General features: G+C 38.7%; 1 protein-coding gene across 1 annotated transcript in view; it reads right to left on the reverse strand.

The window, feature by feature from the left end:
• Positions 1-1,065: 1,065 nt before the first annotated feature.
• The window catches only part of NNT (nicotinamide nucleotide transhydrogenase), a 44,704-nt gene continuing 27,062 nt past the window's right edge, over positions 1,066-18,707 (reverse strand). Inside the window, exons 17-21 of the mRNA XM_014964901.1 lie at positions 16,388-16,547; positions 14,453-14,534; positions 5,471-5,589; positions 4,385-4,500; positions 1,066-3,269 (exon numbers count right to left, since the gene is read on the reverse strand). Of these exons, the coding sequence (XP_014820387.1) occupies positions 3,120-3,269; positions 4,385-4,500; positions 5,471-5,589; positions 14,453-14,534; positions 16,388-16,547 (627 nt within the window). The 3' untranslated portion in view covers positions 1,066-3,119. The remainder of the gene's footprint in view (positions 3,270-4,384; positions 4,501-5,470; positions 5,590-14,452; positions 14,535-16,387; positions 16,548-18,707) is intronic.

Raw genomic sequence — 18,707 nt, forward strand, 5'->3', positions numbered from 1 at the left:
AGGGACTGGACCAAATTCTCTCTACAGGATCCTTCCAAACTAAATTCCTCTGTAACCTTCGTTGGGCAACAACTTGTATTAAAAAAAAAAAAAAAGATCCAAGGTGTCTCATGGCCGTGGACACACACTGCAAAGTGAAAGTTCCACCAGCTGAACAGAGATTGGTTCCTCCATCCTCTCTTGTTCTTCTTGCTGCACTGCTGTGCCATGATCTTAACAGATTTTCATAGCTGGCTTGAGGGAGGCTACAGTAAATACCTCTTGGGTGATAACAGGTAGCTGGAGATGGGTAGAGAGAGTAAAACCTTCAAACTAGCAGTCAGATCCACAGACGGACAAAGGCCATCGCTCTACCATTTGTCAAACTATAAACCTATATACTGTAGGTATATCCTTCACTGGTGGGCTGCTCAGTCAAGAGGGAAGAGAGGTTACCCCACAAACCAAAGGCGGGCTGCAGCCTCTGAAAGAGAAACCAAACGTCAGCGTGACCAAAGCTTGAAGAAAACATAGAAGTTGCATGTCAGACTTGTGCAATGATACAGTTGAACAGACCATCAGACAGCGAACAGCATTCATTTCCATTCACTTTCAAGGCAGAAACTGAAATCATCACAACAATCAGCTTGACCATCTTGTAGAACTAAATAACTAAGAACTGAAGCAAACTTACATGGTGTCAGGCTCAAAGGGATAGGATTCATCTCACACCGCAGCCAATGGAAAATGAAGTATTCAGCCAAGTAAGTTCTTACAGCTTGCTTTTTTTTTCAGTCAAAAAGCCAACACATATTGGGATCAACTGCTCTCAGAAGCCATCTAACCCTCTTACTCTACCAGAAAAGCTCATAGTTAAGTTGCTACAGTCAGGTGACATCAGAATATTTTAAAGACCCATTCAAATTAAAAAAGAAAATAACTAGGCATCTTTCACTACAATTCCTCTTCACTACATTCTTCAATCTCAACATCCCTGGTGCCATTTTGATCTTCTAAATCCCAGAAAGAATCTCAGACTACTCAACTACTCAGGAAACTCAACAGAAGAAAAAAGAGACAGTGATGAGTAAAGAAAAATAATTGACTTTTTATTAGCACTTCAACAATTACCTGGTGTTCCATGGTAAAGCACAGTTTTAAAGATAACACTGGTACCTCTGATCCAACATAATAATATGGGTTTTTTTCCAAATACAAAGGGGAAACAAACGCGTTCCCCCCTTGTTTTTGGGTTTGTTGTTTTTGTTTGGTTTTTTTTTAAGAAAAGCTCAGTCTTACATTAGCCACTTATAAGCAGAGACATGTTGCATACCGCAGTTAAATACTTCAAGTTTTACAAGACAAAAATTAATACTTTAGGATGTTAAATCCCTTCAAATCCCTTTTTTGCTTAGTTGAGAGGGAGAGAGAGAGAGAGAGAGGACTATTTCCTTGTCTTTCCCCTTCTCCCATTTCCCTCCTGTTTTATGCAGGCCTAAAAGAAAAGTTGAATACAATGAAATCAAGAGGCCATACATGCTACATTCAACTATAGCTACCACAATTTTTTAAATTAAAATTTAATTACAAGTATTTTCCTGCAGTGTACAACATATTAATGCTTACATGATAATTTTTATTTTGATTATATAAAAGATTTGTAAAAAGGGTAGCTTCTTTCATACATTGTTACATTTCTTAATGCATTACCTGTTCAAAGTCTGTGTTTTAAGTGATCTTTACATAAAAACAGAGGTAGCTAAGTAGAAATACTATGTTTTATGAGGTCTCTATACATGGTGTAATAAAAAGATGGATTAATTTCAAGACTTCATAACAGTTTTTTATCCCCAGAAATGAATGCTTTAACACAAGTACAACTATTTCTATTTAGCCTTTGTCACCATGGACAGTAGCTACATCACTACAGAAACATGGTAAATCTCATTTTATTAAGCAAATATTTGAGTTCCACTCAAGCACATTTAACATAATAAAAACAAAACAGCAATCTATGTCGTAATTTAATTTAATTCTTTGCTGAACTTATTATGGGAATTTAACAGTGCTTTTAATTAGATTAGGGAGAAATCAAATAATCAAAACACTGGATTTTAGGTTTGGTGTGTTTCTGTGCTTTCCAAACAATAGCTTATTTATTTAGAAAAATTCTAATAAGCTCCAGCATCTTAAGTATGTTCAAAAGTGCCTTTTCCAGCATCACAAAGTTAATTAGGAAAGCATTGCTAAATTTTAAAGTAGCAAGTATAGTTAAAAATTTAAGTGAACAAACTGAAACACTGTGGCTCCAAATTCTGCTAGAAGATCAGGTATGCAAGATATTTTGCTTGTGCAGAACCGGACCGTATTTTCTCTCAGACACTTAAAAAGGCAACGACTGGAAAAGATGGAGAATTTAGCAGCTGCTTAAAACAAGTAAGCAGTGCAAGTGTACATTTCCTTGTCAGGCTTGAAGATCACTTGGTAGGTCCCTGAAATCCTGTGTTTCATTTTACATCGTGTAAGCGGGCACTACAAAAAAGTGGAACTGTATTTTTAAGAACTTTCCTAAGATGTTTCTGATTCACAGCATCCATACAATCCACAAAAGAAACGGTTCAATTTTTCTATAGAGATTTAACAGAATATTATGTTTAGAATCTCAAATCACGTAAGCATCTATTTGCATCTGCTTGCATCTGTTTGCAATTTTGATTTAAGTTTTGATGAAACAGCTGTTTTGTCCGTACTGGCCAAAGAACAGCTTTGATGATAAGACAGAATGCAATTTTGGCACAGTACTTTTTACTGAATTTCCATGACAGAGGTATAGACAGGAAGAAGAAGCCAATAACTACTTAAAGGCGACCACGACGTATTAGTTCCTGCTTCTAACAGCTCAATGTTAATCTTGAAAAGCACATTTTTGTTCTTTAATGCATTGCCTCATGGGAGATTTAGTTTGAAGGGCTAACGCATGCATCTTTTCATAAAGGTCTACACTCCCTGACTGAACTACATCTCCTAGGAGTCAATGCAGTCTTCCTCAAATGCCAGCTGTTTTATGAAAGTAAGAGATTCTTCTAACTCTTGTTTTCCATGACTGTAGTCACAATCATAGGTGGAATATAAATCACCATTTAGCTTTGATACGACTCCCTGACTTTGGCCTGCAGGGCGTCACAAGTCTTCTTAGCATCTCCCAACAACATGGCAGTATTGGGTTTGTAGAAGATTGGATTGTCCACCGCTGCATAACCGACTCCCAAAGACCTCTTCATTACAATGACCTGCAGATAAAGAGTTCATGTTTGAAACAGCAAAAACCAAGCACCTCTCCCCCCCAAACAAAAAACACTACAAAACCAACCTCCACAAACTAAGGGAGACAAAGAGGGATCCCTGACCAAAATATGGTGCTTATTGCTTCAAAACTGTACTTCAAATATTAATACAGCAGACAAATTGATAGCAGGACCAGTTTCAGAAACATTTTATTGTTAAACACAATATTACATGTCAGATGAAGAGACTGTGGACACTACACATGCATAAGCTTTTACTTTATTCCATGTAATTATGTCAAAGCAAGATGGACACTGATAATTACAACATGGAAGGTCGTCTTGGTTTCAGCTGGAATAGAGTTAGTTTTCTTTTCAGTGGCTGCTATATTTCAGGTTTGGTATGAAAGGAATGTCAATAATGCACATTGTTTTAGCTGTTGCCTAGTGATGTTTATAGTATTGAAGGACTTTTTTCAGCTTCCCACAGAAGCTGAGAAGGAACACAGACAGAATGGCCAATAGCAATATTCTGTACCATAGACATCATGCTAAGCATATAAACAGGGGTTGGAGGGGTGGTGGGAACCTGTGATGACTGCTCAGGTCAGGCTAGGGAACCAATTCACGGGGCAGTGGGAGTGACTTTTGTCTTATATATTCTTTTGCCATTATTATTATTGTAGTTACTTTCTTTTGCCGTTATTGTTCTATTAAACTGTCTTCATCTCGACCCATGAGGGCTTTTTTTTTCCCTCCTTTTCTCCCTTTTCTCCCTATCCTTCCTGAGGGAAAAGAGAAGTGAGCAAGTGACTGCGTGGTCCTAGTTCCTGGGTGGGGTTAAACCATGACAGTTCTTTTTGGTTCCGTAAGTTGGGCACCAAGAAGGACTGCCATGGTTTAACCCCAGCTGGCAACTAGGACCACGCAGCCACTTGATCATTCTCCCTGAGTGGGACAGGGGAGAGAATCAGAAGTACAACACACTTGTTGGACACCTTGCAGAAAAGCTTGTCATGGAAACTGGAAGAGTTGGAGCACCTTGTTAGCTTATCCTCTAACCAATGCTTCTAGAAGCATAGTACCTAAGGTAGGTGCTAAAGCAACTCTGTTAATCTCACCTGTTTGGACTTCCAGACCTCAAGAACTGGCATTCCAGCTATGATAGAGTTCGGATCTTCCTGAGCTGCTGAATTCACGGTATCATTTGCACCAATTACAAGGACCAAGTCAGTATCTGTAGCAAGACAAAAGAAAGTAACACCAATGAAAAATATCTGAAACCTGAACGCTGAAGGTGATGTACACTTTTGTGTTAAATCTGGTCTTTAGAGGCAGAACCACCCCTTATGGTAAGCACTCTAGAAACATCTATGGGGACTTCATTCTCAAATATTTTACAAACTTATCAGACAAGTGCTAACAACTAACTAAAGCAAACTGCAAGCATCCACAATCCCGTTCCAAGGGACTCATCAGACCACTCCACTGCTCCAAAGTTAAATCTTTTGATTTTTAAATGTGGTTTCATACACACATAGTATCACCACCTTCAAAATATTTGTGTCTGGCTTTTCCTTCTAATATTCTTTCAAAGTAACTTTCACCAGCAACTTTCAGATTTTCAAATGAAGATAAAAAGCAAGAAGTTGTCTGTACAATGTTATGCTGGTTTGCAAGACATGACAGAGTCAAGACATCCACAACACTTGACCTAAAGAAGTAATAGTAGTTTTCTTGTATGGAGCAGTAACAGTGATAAAAAAGACAAAGCTTTTCTCACTTATTTCATAGCTACGAGCAATTAAAAAAATGCAAACTGTTGTCTTGGTTCTGGAGGAAACAAGTCTCAACAGGCCTATTTAACCTTTCTTCAATATCTACTTTTTTTTTCTGTATTCCTGCATTCAACATTTCCCTTTGCTTTACCTGTCTGTACTCTCTGCTTCTCAGTTTTCTGCTTCGGAGTAAGGTTATTTCTTGTATTTGTCTGTCCTCACTTGCCATGAGCTGGGACAGCACTCAGATTGCAAGAGAAAGACCTCTGCTCCTCTACAGTGGCACCACAAGAAGGCACAAAGAGAAACTGAATGGCCTGAATGAGATTCTCTATTTTTAAAATCCTTGTGCAATGTAAAAAACAACATCAAATAAAAAATGACAAGATCAAATCCAATCTACTGGAAACTTATAGCTCACATGCTAACCTGGGAAGTCTTCATTGATCTCATCCATTTCCAGTACAATATCATAGGGAACACCAGCTTCTGCTAGGAGTACATTCAGCTGACCAGGCATACGGCCAGCCACAGGGTGAATACCAAACCTAACAGGAAAGAAAGCCCAACTCCATTAATAAGTACTGACCACTCTGTTTTATACACTAAAATTGTCACCTGTGACCTGCAAGACTGAGAAGTTAAGTATAAGCACACATGTGAACTGATAAAAAGAAATGGTTAAACCTTAACGATATCGTAATTACTCTTCCAGTGTTGCAGGGAATTGAGTGGGTGGGAAAGGCAATAAGACATATAGATTTGACTCTTCACCTGGAAAGCAGCTATTCCTTTTCTGCAAAGTTAAAAGTATGACTGACACAACAGGTATGCAAAAGAATATGCTCATTTCCCAGTAAAACTAAAATAGCTCAGAGTAGGAGTACACTTTTAAGAAGACTCATTCAGAAGTTCTTGCGTCTGCACAGTGGCTTTGGAGAGCCTGCTGGACACTTCTATTGACAACACAGAAGGAACTTGTGGCCAGAAACGCCTGGGAACACATCACTGCAAGATGGACCAATTTTCCACCCAGTTATACCAACCAGCTTTTCTTCAACTACTTTTTAAAGTAATGGGACTATTTTACCATTTTGTCTGGCTATAATCATCAGCCTGAGCCACATTACACACAGCAAACATTTCACATCCACCTTCCATCAGTACCGTATTTAAAACCTTGTGACAGATACCTTTGGTTTTTTTTATGAATAAGCCTTTTTGCTGCAAAACTACCACCCACATTAACATGCTTTGCAAGTCCCTTACATCATTGAAAAGTGAAAGCACCACAGAGTAAATGAACTGGCCACAGCATAACACTCTTCACAAAAAGGCAAAAGACTGTGAAGCCTTTTGGAAGCAAAACCTCTCCAAGAGCTACAAATGCCCCTGGCAAATGACCTTATTGACTCAGGTAGAGTATGCAGGGTGATCATAGTCTAACACTCCAATAGAAAAATTAGCAGGGACTCTACTTCAAGTGAAGACGCTGCTTTGCTGAATTATGTTAACATGCCACTTTCTCCTCTTGACCAATTTTCAGAGGAAAAAAAAAAAAATGGGGAGTGAGGGAGAGCTAAGAAACTACACAAGTTCAAGCAAAACAATATGAGAAATGTTTTCAGAACAGTTCAAAAGCAACTTGGAGAAAACACACTGCTTATGAGTTACTAAAAAAAAAAAAATCAGTCACACAAGGTGGCAACAGGGGGTGTTAAGGCACGCATACAGTTCTTTAAGAGTAGAAACCTGACAAAATTCAGAATAGAGATGTTACACTGGTTTAGCTGCAGCTCCAAAAGACATATTTTGGTTAGAAGCAGATTGTACTCTTCTGCTCATCTACTGGCCCTGAAAAAACTATGCAAATCACTGTCTACTGTCTCGTGCATTTTGTCTTTCCAGCTCTGGAGCTATCCTCAAATGCTATGCTGACCCAAGCATAACAGAAATGCATCAGATGAATGAGTATATAGCTGAAATTAAGTGTTTAATAAGGAAACCTATATGTATTTTGTAAGAGACAGAAAACACCCAAGAGAAAACTAAATTCTTGGATTTCTTAACATAAATTTCTTAGCAGAAATCCAAGTGAGTCCGGAATGCAATAAAAGGACTTCAGACTTCTTCAGTAAGGACAGAAAGACTGATGAATCACCTCGACATGACAGAGAGACCGTCATATTTTCAAATCCACTGCAATGGAAGAGGATAACACATCAGTGATGGTCTACAAGTAACAGTCGAATTAACACAGATAACTTAAGAATTTAACATTGTACAAATACATCCTTAAAAGGGCAAATAAGCTCTCCATCAGCAACACAACATTAAGACAATGCAAAGATGAGACAATTGGAACTCCAGCAACAAAATTAAGGACATATGATTAATCCACATAATACTAGATACAGCACAATTTTAAGCTCTAGGTCAAACAGTAGGATAAAAGCTAGCTTTAAAAGGAATGTGTTTAAAGAAACGAAGAGAATAGATTTTATTCAGCCTGTAAACATTTGGAATCCTATTGCAAAGTATAATACCTAGAATCAGAGAAAGGAGAACAAATATACAGGACAAAATATTAACAGCTTACGTTTCACATCATTTTAATATAAGCCATGTGTAGTACTGCAGCTAGTCCTAAAGTGTACCAAATTCAATCACTTACAGTACAGTAGGAGAACTCTTATTCTGAAATACACTTGAGAAAACCCATCACTCCTCTGGCAGAGAAAATAGATTTTCCAACAAAATTCTCTTTTGTTTCTAATAAAATTATTTGAGCGTCTTTGTGACCGAAGCTGTTTTGGCAATACACAAAACAAAATACTCGTGAGGTTTCTATTAAATACTACATATACATACAATCTTATTTCAAGGGCTGGAAAGCCAAAATTTAAGCTGCCAAGACAATGAATTTCACCTTTGACTTCGCTATTCCTGGCAAGAGGCAAAGAAAGAAGAAAAGAAAGGGACAAATTATCTTTGTTCAGGAAGGGTTATGGCATCAACCATCAGTAGTTAGAGACTTCTGACAGACTGCTTGAAACCACATACTGTGTATTGACAAAGTTTGAGAAACAAAATAGCTTTTTGGATGAATATTGAAGTGATTCCCAGAAGTCTGCTTCTAAGAGCCTGTTAAGCAAATATGACAGTAGCCTGCCAGTACCTCTTGAAACTGGATGTACAATTGTGTCAAAAAGAATCATTAAAAATACGTTCCTCTAAGGTTTTAATTATTCCACAAGATAAGATCTACATGTATCTGGAGTGAAATTAGCCTGTCCCACTGAAAGCTGAATTCAGGTAAGCATAGAAAAGAGATAGCCAAAATCCTTCATGGCTCACAACATGCCTAATAAAAGCTATGCATCTTCTCCTGACTCACAACAGCAGCTGTTCTTCAAAGCTTTGTGCATTATGGCAGAAGCATTCTGTCATATATGCTATCCCAGATGTTCAAAATATGAACCTCATCCATACTCAAAAACTCAATACACAAATGATTTTAAAAGAGACATAGTCTATGGTAAAAATGTTTTAAAGTGAAAAATTGTTAAGTTTCTTTGATATGCTTTTAACATCAGTTATGCAAGAACTCACTTAGGTTGGCTGGTTGGTTTTTCAATCAAGCAGAAATCTCACACTATTTTTGAGTTTCTGTTTCCATGACTTAATGTTTACATTAAGTTTTCAGTCTACATATACTTTACCCATAACAAAGACTCCCAATCATGCGATGTCTGACTTGAAACACTATTCTATTAGTCCACTGAAACACAGAACTCACCAGGAATTTTTTCTCTTGATCCTGATCGTGTACATGAGGCTTATTACCTCCAACTGTCAGGTACACTGAAGTGAGCAGACACTTCCTTGCTACTAACACTTCACACCTAAAAAGCATGAATACTAGGCAAGGACATTCAGCCTTTTTAACCAGCCTCTTTTGGATACTTTTTAGCTTTAGAAAGACAACACATCACACTCAAAAATGAGTTCACACTTTGAACCTTTTCTTAAAATACAAAGAGTGCAACATTTTCTTTTAAACTTAAGACTAAAAATCAAAAATTCCAAACATACGCATCATATCTAGGACAGCATTTTCAGAACAGAAAGCACTTAAATTCATGGGGGAGAAGGGAAGAAGGAGAAGTTACTTAAAGTAATATAAAGTTAATTATAATAGTATGAAAAGACAACTAACACATGAAAAACTATTGAAAAATCTCAGAATGGGAATTACTCTTTATACAGTTCATAAAGTCAGCACCTATCTTTATTACAACTGGATAGATAACATTCTTGTAATCAATACTGAAAGAGCTAGCACCTACCTAACCCAATGTAGAAGTGTTTCAAGATCACTTCATCCATGCAAAGATAGGATTCCTGTCATTATGCCAAAGCTGGACAGAGTGATGTAAGTAAGTAACATCTGGCTGGTGCTTAATTTAGCTTACTCAGCACTTTAAATGCTGTATATACAGAGAATAATTTGCCCCAGGGTTTTGCCTCACCTCTTCTTCCCTCCACCCCACTCACTTTATATGTGTTTTGACACCTCTCCACCTCTGTTTCCAGTACAGTCAATCTGTTATTCAAAGCAACAAGGGGAAAAACAAAAAAAAACCCCAACAAATCACACCAAAACACCCTTAGATGAACTGAGAAGTGCACCATTCAGATAATATTCCACAGCTTGAACGCTGTCACCTAACAACATTTGCAGCATAGCACAACTTTGTAAGTATCACAGCGTAATGCTCTCATCACACATTACAGATGACGTTGTAGATGACTAGCATCAAAGCACACAGCTAGCTTAGGTCTGCTGCCATGCCCGAGGCAACAACACGTCCCCAAGAAACAGTACTTCAGCATGGACTAAGCTCAGCGGCTCTGCTGGGGTCAGGTCAGTTTAAATTTAACTGAATTGAACTAGTTAAATTAAGCATACTTATATGAGGGTTGGTACTATTTCCAGCCACTACGGTTTATCACAGCTGGGACAAGATCCAAATATGGGGCATGGGCCTTAGCTCAATGCAATAACCTTCCCAACTGCAGGGAAGAAAGAAGAGCCTGCCTCCACAACGCGCCAAACTGATCTAGTCGGGTCACCTGGAGCTGAGGTGACCCATATGGAACCAAAGACATCCCTACAATTCAGGCCAGGAGCATACAGCCACAGCCCCATTCTTGCAGAAGCCCATCACATACAGCAAGGTTTGCTAGCTCTCTCTAGCTACAACGGCATGGCACTTGAGCTAACAGATCTGCAGTGCTAATAATTCCACCCATTTAATTTCATTACAAGAAACAAACTGAGAACTGACACACATTCCTAGTAAGCATACTTTAGTTTCACAGAAACTTGCATGACCACACATTGTTCTTATGCTGCCACTCAGCAGTGACAGTAATTTCCATCCCCATCTTACGCACACCTGAGCTATGCAGTATTTCAAGATTGATTGGGACAGCACCTTAACAGCTCATCCTTTAATATTCTTCTAGATTTTCTTGTAGAGCAACAAAGAATGATGACCTTAAATTGATATAATTAAAATCTGAGTTAATCTGGTTTATTTATGAAGTTGTGCATAACTTCATAACTTGGTGGTACGCATCCAAATGTTCTATTACTCACAAGCAATGAGAACAATGGGGGGAAAAAACCAAAAACAGAACCCTAACACACTGGACTAGAGCTCAGACATAGAGGTAGCAATAAATACCCAAGAAGTGTGCAACAACGTTAAATCCATCCTATCATATTTTCAAAAATGTAAGAAACCTGTGTTTCCATGTGCCCAAAAGTAATTAGATTCTCCAGCATCAGAAGACATAAATCCAAGTCATTCATAATACCCACCTTGACGTGGACATGGACAGCATCAATTACCTATGCAAACTGTGGTATAATACTATAAAATAATTATGTATCTATATATATAATTACTATTATAATTACTATTACTACTGTATTTAATCATATAGAACAAATCAGAATTTCACAACTACGGGCCTCCAAACAACACAGCGTGTGGTTGAAGAACTTTGGTAAGGCGAGAATTTTCAACAACTTACTCAGTTGTAACTTTGCAGAAATACGACACCAGTTGTAGAACAAGCAATTCCTCTCCAGGGCCAATGGATTCTGGGGACTACAGTATTTAGCCTACGGAAGGTTTTGTTGTTTTAGTCCTCCCTAACAAGGGAAAGCTATAACGAAGGCTCAGCAACATCCAGCTCTCTATGTGATCCTACTAATGCATTAAAGATGTGATCTGCTGCAAGACCATCTCAACTAAGCAATGAGGTTAGCTATGCAATTTAATAACTAAAACAGTCTGAAGTTTCCAAACTCTCCCATACTTCCAAATTTAAACCCTAGTCAAAGGTTATGCATCATGTTATATAATCTGCGCTCTTCACTAAGAATGTTATGGCTATAGGCAACGTAAATGAAAACAGCAGCTCCTCTGGATCAATCGTGAGGCATGAAGCAAAGAAAGGCCATATGACAGACGCAAATTTTCTTGGCACGGTACGGGCATTACAAATTTATGACAATCGTATGTCCACGCTGGCACCCCTCCACAGCGGATGTGTGAGAGTGTCACTGCATCTGGATGGTGAGCGCAGTGGGGTCCCGAGGCACTCCGGGCCTACTGAAACCAGAGGGACAGCAGCTGCACTCAATGAACACCATGGGAGCTCCGCAAAGTGATGAAAGGCCTGAATTACCACAAACTGTAAATACAGATTTATTTCATTAAAATACTAGGTAACCACTGCAGTGATCCCTTCCTGAAATTGACTCATTTCAAGTATAAGCCAGTTATTTCAAGGAATCATTCACGTTTCTCCCATGCAAAGCCAACATGAAAGGCAAAACCAGTAATTTTTTATTTCACCAAGGTTGATAAAAAATAAAGCTCGTCCCCACAGAAGCGCTGAAAGGAAAGCCAAAAGCACGCGACACTGTCATCACATTAGCCAAGAAAGGTTCTTTTGTTGCACAACTAACAAGTCTTCAAAATTTTTAATGCAATTTGGACACATGCAGAGCTTTTGCTAAACATGGAGAAATAAGGTGTGAAGAGAACTGCTCCAGGAAGCAGATACAGCACCACACACCCTCATTTCTCGCATATGCGTGAACAAATACATTTATAAAGTAATTTTACATGCAAAATTGCAGCATTCTGGGTAAACATTAATAAGTAATTACTGCTAAACCCTACACTAAACCCTGCTGTTAGCCATCACAATACATGCTGTAAAACACTGCAAAAACTTATATGTGACTTTTGAATACTCTTGGAAAAATAGTGGAAAAAAACAAAATCAAAACCCACTAACTGCTAGAATACTGATTCCAAAGGAAAGTAATCACCTAACTGAAATAAACACATGGAAATCAGAGAATGATCTAGCCAGCATCTGCCCAAATATCTTGTTTCAAATGAAAACTGAGCCTTGACTAATTCTGGAATATTAAGTTACCATAAACAGAAAATAATTTCCCAAACAATCAGCAAAGGAGGCATGATGTTAGGCTTCCAGTACTTTCAGCATCTATAAGGTCTGAAAAACTGAAGAAGGAAAGGACTTGAGGCCAATACTAGCTCCTAAGTATTACGTCTGCTCCTTGGAGCAGCACTCCAGCAGAAAAAATCCATAGGACTGGCCACATGCACTTCAATAATCCTTCCATGCAATACCCAAAAAACTCTAATAATAGCAAGAACTTATGGGAACCCAGTAAGAGTAGGTCTAAGTTGCTTAATGAATTGGAGTACCTGTCACAAGAGGAGAAGCTGAGAGATGGGATTCTTCAGCCTGCAGAAGGGAAGGCTCAAGGGAATCTTACTACTATGTAAAAATACTGATAGTCAGAAGTAAAGAAGACGGAGACAGATTCTTCTCAGTGGTATCCAGTGAAGAGACAAGAGGCAATGGTCACAAATTGAAATACAGGAAAAACCCGGTTTAAGTGTTACTGAACATTGGAACAGATTGCCCAGAGAGGCTGACAGCCTTCAACCCTGGAGACTAGATATTCAAAACCCACTGGACAAGATTCCAAGCAAACTGCTGCAGTTGACTCTGGTTTGAGCAAGGGGCTGGCTGAACTAGACAATCTCCAAAGTTCTCTTTCACTTCAGCTACTCTGTAATTCTGCAAAGATTCAGGTTACATTAAAGTAGTGACAGAAGCGTATATCCTCAGGCCTCAGCCAGTTCATGGGTTACTTTCTGAACAAATCCGACTGTAGAAACCTCTTAAGTATGGTGTGAGAGAAGATACTATAGCCCTAAAGCTTAGAAGAAGCAAAGGAACATAACAGACAGGAGATCTACTTTTAGTAGAGGCATTCTGCGTGGCACATCAGCCCAAAATCACGAGCTCCTGAGTCCCATGTTCTTGGTGCAGAGGCTGCTCCCTGATCTATTCTTCCACTTCGTATCAGACTGACCCCCACAAACATTTCTCTGTACTGCAGGTCATTTCCTGCCTAAGAGCCTCAACTATTCCCACTGCATCCCTTTAATTATTCCCCAATCAGAGGGGTCCATATCCTCAGGAAATTAGAACTAATAAATAACATAAAATAAAATATTAAAGCTATTTTAGCCTAGTAAACAACCCCACTTATTGGAGGTTTTGCTAAAAGGCAATTCAAAGCACTTCAGTTAGGCCTGTGCTCTCTTCCACTGACTACAAGCATACAGAAAAACTGCTCTCCCTGCACTGAAGTCAGCTGTTGTGGCTACTCCTCACAGTAACCTATCTCCACAAAGTGGGTGCTTTCACAGAGCTCGTCAATCTCCACCTTTAGAAAAGACTGCTAACTGTTCTCTTGAACACAATACAAAAAGCTGCATTAAAGTTTTATTTTACAAAAAACTTCACTGCTTGCTTTGTAGAAAAATACTATGATATCCAAAAGTAGATCCTGTGTATCTAAAGGAGCTAACTTACTTTTCAAAAAGTAAGATTTTCTTGCTACAATAAAGAAGTATTAAATTTTAAAGCCTTTTTTTTTCCACTAAACTTCAGCTGGAAAAACAACAAAACAAAACCAACAAAAGAATTATTCTCCAAAGGCTGGGGCAACCTCCAAAACCCAAATTTAAGAAGAGTGTAAGCGAATAAAGTATGAAAATTTTCAATATTCAGCAATAGGTTAATAAGACTAGAGCATTCCTCCAGATAGCATTTCTGAGACAGAGACCAGCATAATGACTACAGAAAGAAAAATTAAATCAAAACAAAGACTTGCAAGGAATTTTATTAGAGTGGATGGGGAAAGAAGAAAAAAACCCAACACAACAAACCACAAAAAAGCCACAACCTGCAATACTTTTCATCAAGGAAAGTACGTACCTGACATTCTTCCCTTGTTCTCTCAACATCTTCACCAGATCAGCTATGGGGTACTGAGCTTTTGCTGCACACAAACCGTAACCTGAAAGAATTTTGGTATTTTAGCTATTTTTCTGTTTTACTGTGGACAAAATCATTACAGACAGTAAGTGTACCTTTCACACAAACAGAAGCTCTCAATTAAAAATAAACAAATAACAAAGTTACATATATGTATCTATGTATGTATTTGCATACATCAGACATTTATACATTCCCAGCCTGACTACTGTAATTCATATCTTTTTTTGGTGTCCTAACCACTAACAATGTAGTCATTTAACCAGTCAAACTAAACAAGTAACTTATTTCAGCTTCACAAAAACATGTGTTCCTTTCTCTATCAGAAAAGGATGTTTCACACAGGCACACTGAAAAATTGATAAAAAGACTACTATTAGGTTACCTGACCACCATTATCCTCAACAAAATTTTGGATTTGCCTAATGCAAATCTAGTAGCTGAACATGGCTTTTAGCAGCACATAACCTTTTCAGTATTTCTGTCTGAATTAATTCATCAGAGCAATAATGCCCAGGAAGAAAATGGAAAGTGTAAATTATTAATATCATCGTGGTTTGACCATAGGAGCAAGAGGCAAACTCCCTGAAGATGTTTGCAAGCTTTGTTGGAAACAAGGTTAACTTCCTGCTCCAGCAGGGGAGTTGGACTAGATGATCTCTATGGTCTCTTCCAACTCTAAAAATTCAGTGAAACTCAGTGAAACTCCCAAATTAGACCCCTACCTCACTGATGTTTCATTTAAGTTGAAATAAAATAAAAGACAACTTTGTTATTTAGCATTCTTCTGATTTCAATGCTAAGATAAATTTAATACAATAATTATGCCATTCAGTTGAAGGAAAACAAGTCTTGAGCTACTCTGTACCTGATCTCACCTAACAAAGAATGTGCTATTGAACCATACGAGCCTACAGCCAACATAAGTTTCAGACAACTCAGGGGTTTTGTTTTCACGTTTTTTTCCTACTTTAATTCCAGTATTTATTGTATACTAAGTTTTAGATGGTTTTCTGCCCTTTTTTTAATAAAACAATGCATAATGGAGCAAGTACATGAGAAGTGTAAACAAACTCCTCTATTTCATTAACTTAACAGACAGTTTGTTATTGGTACCAGTGGTACTGTGGCAGCACTTCGAAACTCACACCACAATAGCTGCACACAAAATTAATTGTAAACATAGTTTACAAAAGATAGTCTTTGTCCTGAAGAATTTAAAATTTAAATAAATAGACCAGAGTTTGAAGAGACACACACAAGGAAAAATACAGTGGCATACAAGTCTACAGTGAGGAATTATGACTAACCTGGGAACAAAACCAGATCACAGAATGACATGGGGTTGGAAGGGACCTCTGGAGATCACCTAGTCCAACCCCCCTGCCAAAGCAGGTCCACCTAGAGCAGGTTGCACAGGAACATGTCCAACCGGGTTTTGGATGTCTCCAGAGGTGGAGACTCCCCCACTTCTCTGAGCAGCCTGTTCTAGTGCTCTGTCACTCTCAAAGTAAAGTTCCTCCTCATGTTTAGATGGAACTTCTTATGTTCAAGCTTGTGCCCATTTCCTCTTGTTCTGTCACTGGCCACCACAGAAAAAAGACCAGCCCCATCCTCTTGACAACCACCCTGTAAGTATTTATAGGCATTGATCCCCCCTCTGTCTTCTTTTCTCCAGACTAAAAGGAACCAAGTCCCTCAGTCTTTCCTCAGATCCCACACACCCAGTTGGTATTTGACACACTGTGCTGTGTTGCAACTTAAAGACAAGCTACAGTTGTTTGTTTTGTTTAGAGTTTTTGTTTGTTCGTGGTGTGGCTTTTTTTAATACTACATCCTCTGAACACCTTGCTGTATGACTCAGGAGTGTCTCACCTGGAGTAATAATAATGTTATTGGCTTCCTTTATCATTTCAACTGCGTTGTCCACATTGATTTCTGTGTGGGTTCCAGTAATTTCCATGGGCTTCCCCCCAGCTGTTGATGTGGTGCCATAGCCCCCTAGGATCACGTTTGCAAGGGAACGGTTCATAGCCTGAAAGACAAGTGGTTTTTGATCAGCTAAAGACAAAACCCAAAAACAAAGTGGAGCAGATGTCCACAAAGAAAAATTCTGAAAATATTAAAGCCTTCCTGGCAATAGTCCATCTGCTGGTTTTGCCTGCTTACAACTCAATTTTTTTAAAACAGAATCCTTAAAAGAGACCCAGATTAACACAACTACAGCCAAACATCAGCTTCTAACACGTTACATTTTACATGCAATAAGACAGCATCAGCATTTCCCCAAGACAAAGAACAAAACACAAACAGCCAGCATCAGTCTCTTGTTCTTCAAAGGGAGGGATATAAGACAATGCATACTTGATAAAAGAAGTTTTAATTTTTTAAGCATACATATATATACACACACACTGTTTTTGCAAGATAACTGTCTTAAGTTCTTGAGCAATTCAACTTGTAAGCACAGAACTGCTATATGACCACATGACCACAAAGCTTTTACTGGTAGTACAGAAGCAAAGCTTCTACAGCATCAAGACCGAAAAGAACACAACAAAGCCAAGTAGCCACACAAAACTAACTAAATGCTAAGTCAAAACAAATTGTAATGAACTGAAGGGGGCCATTAACTTACTGGCTGAGCACCAAAGGGGAACAAGAGATCTTAAACTAGGAGCTTTAAGAGGGAAACACATCCTGAAAATTCGGCTCTGTAGATACATAGCCAGGAAAAGCCACTGGCTAAATGCTCACTGGCATGTCTCCTTGGGAGTGTGGTCCCAAAGCAATATCTGGCAATATCTGGAAGTAGGCGAAACTTGTAACTGCAGTAAACAAAACTTTAGAAGCAGGAAAGGAACAGGATAAATTGCTTCTTTAATTAAACATGTGTGTCACACATCTGCTGTGCTAGTTCAGAAACCACAGCAAAATTTAAGAATGGAGAGGCACACATACAAAGGAGAGGAAACACCCACACAAAACTATGCTTCCAAGTATCTATTTTCCACTGATATTCCAAATCATGCAACTCCACAGTTATTTAGCTATAGCCTGAGAAGGTATACCATTCTGTGAAATTCATCACCTAGCAAACAAGCAGAATGAAGATGTTAGAAGAGTTTTTGCTTATCCTGATAAATCATCGCTGCTTCTGCATACTGTAGGGAAGGAGCACCAATGCAGTGAAATCAGCATCTTTCTACTGTCTGCAGTAGGCAGCAGTTCAAATCCTCAAAGAGCACGCTACCTTTGCCATGTATCACAGTATTAAACCTTCAAACAGGAAAACAGTCTACTCAGTATATTACAGTAGCTCAGTGTCAGGAAAGACAGCTGGGAAGAATGCCCTCCTCAAATGATGTGTGTGCTAAGCTTACAAGCAGCAAAGCACTCTCTATGCACACCTAAACCAAAAGACAAAACTAAGACCAGACCAAATGAAACAGAAAGTTCAAATATTATTAGAAATCAGAGAATCCACACAAAGCAAGCATGAGATTGAAGTGCCCTTGCCTAGCTCTGCACCAGAAAGCCAAGAAACGAGAAGTCTGGCAAAAAAAGGGGGTGGTACCAAAAGGCTTCAAACTGAGCCAAGACCTCATCAAGAAACAATTAACCAATCCAGCCAAAACCTACTCAACACAGGAACCATGTGGAAACTTTTCTGCAGCCTCCTTCACCTTCTTTACCACCACAGACCACATATGAACAAAGTGCAGGCTTCACCATTCATAATGGTAATGACAACCTGACTGCTAGCAAAAAGCCCCCATGGCTATGCATACACAGGTGATACTGGCCAGGAGCTTACAGCTCCAGGAATGCCAAACCTTTGGTCCCTGACAGCTTCCGAGTCCTTCCACCGTGCCCACAGAAACCACACAGCTAGTACAGGTGATGGACCTGCATACAATTTATTAGACTAACACAATTTGTCCTTTCTCTCATTCGGTTTCATTATCCCAAGTAATGGCTCCTCTACTACCTGAAGCTTTTTCCCCATCCACAAGCACACCAATTCTGATACTACAGCTGCAATCACCACTCTGCAAAAAACAAGGGAGAAGGACATGCTAATACAATCAAGTGTTCTGAAGAACACATATTGTGTTAGCATTTTAAAAGAAGTCACAATTCACATGAGGAGTGAACAGTACAGGCGTTTGCTTTTTTTTTGTTTTGAAGTTAA

This window comes from Calidris pugnax, unplaced genomic scaffold, assembly GCF_001431845.1.
Source record: "Calidris pugnax isolate Ruff unplaced genomic scaffold, ASM143184v1 scaffold273, whole genome shotgun sequence".
NCBI classification, from domain to species: Eukaryota; Metazoa; Chordata; class Aves; order Charadriiformes; family Scolopacidae; genus Calidris; species Calidris pugnax.